This window comes from Kogia breviceps, chromosome 1 (genome assembly GCF_026419965.1).
Source record: "Kogia breviceps isolate mKogBre1 chromosome 1, mKogBre1 haplotype 1, whole genome shotgun sequence".
Classification (NCBI taxonomy): domain Eukaryota; kingdom Metazoa; phylum Chordata; class Mammalia; order Artiodactyla; family Physeteridae; genus Kogia; species Kogia breviceps.
Genome location: NC_081310.1, coordinates 56,596,768 through 56,601,546, shown reverse-complemented (window position 1 = coordinate 56,601,546; position 4,779 = coordinate 56,596,768). Strand labels below are relative to the sequence as shown.

The following is a 4,779-nucleotide window of genomic DNA, read 5'->3' as shown; positions in this document are numbered from 1 at the left end:
AAAAATTCTTGACAAAATTCTGGCCAGTTGAATCCAGCAATATGTTCAAATAATGCACCACGACCACATGGGGTTTCCCAGGAGTGAATGGCCAACTCAGCATCTAAACAACAATCAGTGTACTTGACCACATTAACAGAATGAAGGATTAAAAATCAAGTAATCAGGGCGTCCCTGGTGGCGCAGTGGTTGAGAGTACGCCTGCCGATGCAGGGGACGCGGGTTCGTGTCCCGGTCCGGGAAGATCCCACATGCCGCGAAGCGGCTGGGCCCGTGGGCCATGGCCGCTGAGCCTGCGCGTCCGGAGCCTGTGCTCCGCAATAGGAGAGGCCACAGCGGTGAGAGGCCCGCGTACCGAAAAAAAAAAAAAAAAAAAATCAAGTATTCAGCTCAATAGATGCAGAAAAAGCATTTGAAAAACACCAATAATCCTTCACGATAAAAATGCCCAGAAAACTAAAACTAGAAGTGAATTTCTTAAACTTGACAAAAGGCAACTCTGAAATAAAACTACAGCTAACAACATACTTTATGGTGAAAGATTGAAGATTTCCCCTGAGAGAGGGAACAATGAAAAGATAACTGCTCTTAACCCATCTATTCAATTCTAGGCTGGAGCCTTTAGCTAATGCATAAAGCAAGAACATGAAATAAAAGTCACACAGTTTGGAAAGGAAAAAGTAAAACTTTCTTTACAGGCAGCATCATTGTCTACAGAGAAAATTCCAAGAAATCCTTAAAAAAAAACAAACAAAAAAACACCAAAACTAGAATTAGTAAGTGAATTTAGCAAGGTGAAAGGACACATGATCAACACACAAAAACCAATAAACCAGCACGAACAACTGGAAAATTACAATCTTACAAATCCCATTGACAATAATATCAGAAAGCATCAAATATTTAGGGATAAATTTACTGGAAGATGTGCAACACATCTACAGTGAATTTTTATAATACATTGTATAAGCCGAGAGATATTTAAAATGTTTAAATAGAAGACTAGATAGTATCACCCGCATGGATTAGAAGGTTTAAGATTATCAAATGTCAATTCTCCCCAAATTGACCTATAAATTTAATGCAACCATATTTGAAGACAACTGTGGTTTCTAGACAATGACAAGATAATTCTAAATTAATATGAAATTTTAAAAATAATACAGTAAATCTAAAATTGAATAAAATAAGATTAATGCTGTAAAAGAGACACATATGAGATTCTACAATAGCACAGAGGAAGGAAGAATAGGTTCGATTAGGTAATTCAGGGGAGGCTCCTCAAAGGAGGTACCATTTGAACGGGCAGTTGAAAGATGACTGAGGACTTCCCACGTGGGCATTGATTTACTTAGGCTTTGCTGAGCATAAAAAACTACAACCCATCTCACTCAGTCAGGTAAGGGGCTTGCACGTGCAACTGTCCAGGAGAGAAGTCTCATAGAAATCTCTGGTGAGGACTTCCCTGGTGGCACAGTGATTAAGAACCCACCCGCCAATGCAGGGGACATGGGGTTCGATCCCTGGTCGGGGAAGATCCACACGCCGTGGAGCAACTCAGCCCGTGCACCACACCTACTGAGCCTGCGCTCTAGAGCCCAGGAGCCACAACTACTGAGCCCACGCGCCACAATGACTGAAGCCCACCTACCCGAGAACCCGCGTGCTGCAACTACTGAAGCATGCACACCTAGAGCCCGTGCTCTCCCACAAGAGAAGCCACCACAATGAGAAGCCTGCACACCACAACGAAGGGTAGCCCCCGCTTGCCACAACTAGAAAAAGCCTTCGTGCACCAACAAAGACCCAACGCAGTGGAAAAAAAAAAAAAAAAAACCAAAAAAACAAGAAGAGAAATCTTTGGTGAGACCTCACGGTTTCTGGGCTTGGAGGGCAGTTCTGGATCTGAGGTTCCTTTCCTGATCTTAGCAGCCAGAACCCCTAAATAGTTAATGTAGTCTTCTGTCTGTCTCTATCTTTCCTTGCCTCCTCCTACCAATTTTTAATGTTATTATTAAAAATCACCATCGACGTTTACTGAGATGTTATGAAAGGACAGACTAAGGATCGCCACTGCCAGCTCTACGTTATTCGATACAATTAAACCATGGGCTTAAATGGTTCAAATTTAGCCCATCATCATACATTCCTATAGATTTCATCCAGTAGCTAAATCTGGGGGAGGAAAAGAAAAAGGACCCACACAAAATTTTCCCAGTTGAAGACATTTTTATTCTAGTAGCCACCTCAGTCGCTGGCAGGATGGGCCTGTCCTCCGCGGGGGCAATGGCACGTTTGGGAGAGGATGGGGGCCCTGCACTGGGCGGGCGGGGCGGGGCAGCTGGGGGATGAGGCAAAGGGCTATGTGACAGTGATAGGTCACAAAGGGCATCAGAGGATAAATAGGCTGTGCCAGGGCCTTAGGCCGAGAAAGTGGTTACTTCTCTCACTAGGACTGACGTTCACAGCCGCTTGGCGAGATAAAAACCCAGAAGCGGAAGTGAGCTGAGGCCGAGGGGGAGCCTACCATACCTCTCTACACACTTGAAGAGATTCAGCCTGGGGTCCAGCCGCCCTACAGAGTCCCCGCTGTGACCATCGGTGCTCCTACCCACACCCCTGCCTCTGGGAGACCCTGAGGCAAAGGTGGGGGCCTGTGGGCTGGGATTGGAAGACCTGCCTTAGGGCCGCCTGCGTGACACAGGAGCACCGCAGCTCGCTCTTCGGCTCATTAGGCCGAGGGAGGGAAGAGCCAGGGGCCCGCCTTAACCACGCTGCCTGGCAGTGATCGAAGACAGCCATGAGTGGGGACTCTCTGCTCCCGTATCACACGGCCCAGAGCAGCACCGGGCTGGGCCTGTTCAGAAGCACCATGGGGGAGCTGCAGCAGCAACTGTACAACGGCGAATACGACATATTCAAGTACGCGCCGATATTCGAGAGCGACTTTATCCAGATCACGAAGAGGGGACACGTGATTGACATGCACAACTGTGTCTGCATGGTGACCGTGGGCATCGCATCCACCAGCCCCGTCCTCCCACTCCCAGACATCATGCTGCTGGCCCGACGGGCCATCGGCTGTGAACAGCACGCTGAGCACAGCCAGCCCACCAAGGGGAAGAGCCACAAGGTTGCCAAGACCTTAGAGCTCACCAGGCTCCTTCCCTTGAAGTTTGTGAGGATCTCCATGCACGACCGTGAGAAACGACAGCTGCGCGTGAAGTTTGCCACTGGCCGCTCCTTCTACCTGCAGCTGTGTGCCCCTCTGGACGCGCAGGAAGACCTCTTCGCCTACTGGGAAGAGCTGATTTACCTCCTGCGACCACCAGTGGACGGTCACAGCCGCACCTACGCCGTTCCAGCCGGGGACATGATCTGCAGGACTCTGTTCGAGGAGGAGGAGGAGGACGGGAGGAGCCCGGCAGTGGAGGATTTCCAAGGAGAGTGGGATGAGGACCAGGTGAGCATCAGGAGCCTCCACACGCCCTCTGAGGTAGCCGCGGTCGGGTCTGCAGCTTTTGCTGGCGGGGAGGGGATCCAACTGGACTCCCACAAGCCCGATACCATGTCCGATGTGGCCACTGCCAAAGCAAAACCTACAGTGCTTGACAAAGAGTCAGCATCGCGGGCAACGACAAAGGTGGAGACAGCAGGGGTGGCAGGCGGCACCGCAGCGGGTGCCTTGAGCGTGGCAGAGATCCAGTCTCCTGCCCCCGAAGAGCAGAGCACGGCCATAGCAGCCACAGCCAGCAAGGGTCCAGGAGCAAGTAAAACCAACACAGCCACTGGGGGCACTGCGGGGAACAAGACCATCCAAAAAGCAGCGGGCCCGTGCTCAGGGAGCCGGAGAGCCACTAGAGACGACCAAAAGGAGAAAGGCCACGGCAGCCCGGGGGACAACAAGCAGGGCACTGCTCACAAAGCCATCAGCCGTGCTCCCATCACCAACGAGTCCAGGACCTCGCACAAATCGGGCAGGAGCTTACCTACAGCAAGTTCAGGTTCCATCACCAAGAGACTCAGCAGGATCGGCTCTTTCTTCAGGAATGTCAGAGCCAAGCTTACGACAAAGACAGTGTGGCCTCATCACGCGACGAGTATGTGAGCATCCCGCCGAAGGCAGTGGAAGGGACCCGAATGGAGGCCATCACAGAGACAGCAGAGAGTGGCCAGGGCCTGGAAATCACTGGTGGTGTGACATCTGAGACCACGGAGCCAGCGACCGTTGAAGGACCTAGAGCTGGGAGCTGCAAAGGGAACCAGGGCTCAGGGAAATACCCCTGGAGAGCCCATTGCAGCTTCCTACGGAAATTGAAATAAAAATCCGAGAATGCATGCCGTGTTCTGTCTGACTTTCTAGGTCCCGAAGCCCAGACGGAGCCTCACAGTGGATTCTGGGAGGTCAGCCGCGCCACAGTCTGAGACCCAGTGTCCAGTCAAGCGCAGCCCCACCTCACACACATGCTCAGCGCCAACAGCGGTGCTCCATCTGGCCTCCACTCCTTTCTGGCTTTGCCCCCCCCACCCCCACAGCCATGGTGGAAAGTCAGACTATGGCCTGGGAAGCTCTCCTTCACTATGCCGGTATTGTTTTTTATAAACGCTTATTCCCTCTGAAGGTCTGTAAACAAAGCAAGAACAGGGACTCATGTCCCCTCGGGCTATTCATTGGACAGAAATAAGGGCAGCAGTATTGGCTAGCAATCAGAACAGCAAGCACTCTCACCTAGACTTAGCCGTTCCCTTCCCAGGTATATACCCTGGAGAAACACACAT

The 4,779-nt window shown here is 51.0% G+C and overlaps 1 protein-coding gene across 1 annotated transcript; it reads left to right on the top strand.

The window, feature by feature from the left end:
- Nucleotides 1-2,800: 2,800 nt before the first annotated feature.
- On the top strand, nucleotides 2,801-4,108 carry LOC131753217 (Golgi-associated RAB2 interactor protein 4-like). The gene has a single exon (XM_059058305.1). It carries the CDS (start codon nucleotides 2,801-2,803, stop codon nucleotides 4,106-4,108), a length of 1,308 nt encoding a protein of 435 aa, XP_058914288.1.
- The last annotated feature ends 671 nt before the right edge of the window (nucleotides 4,109-4,779 follow it).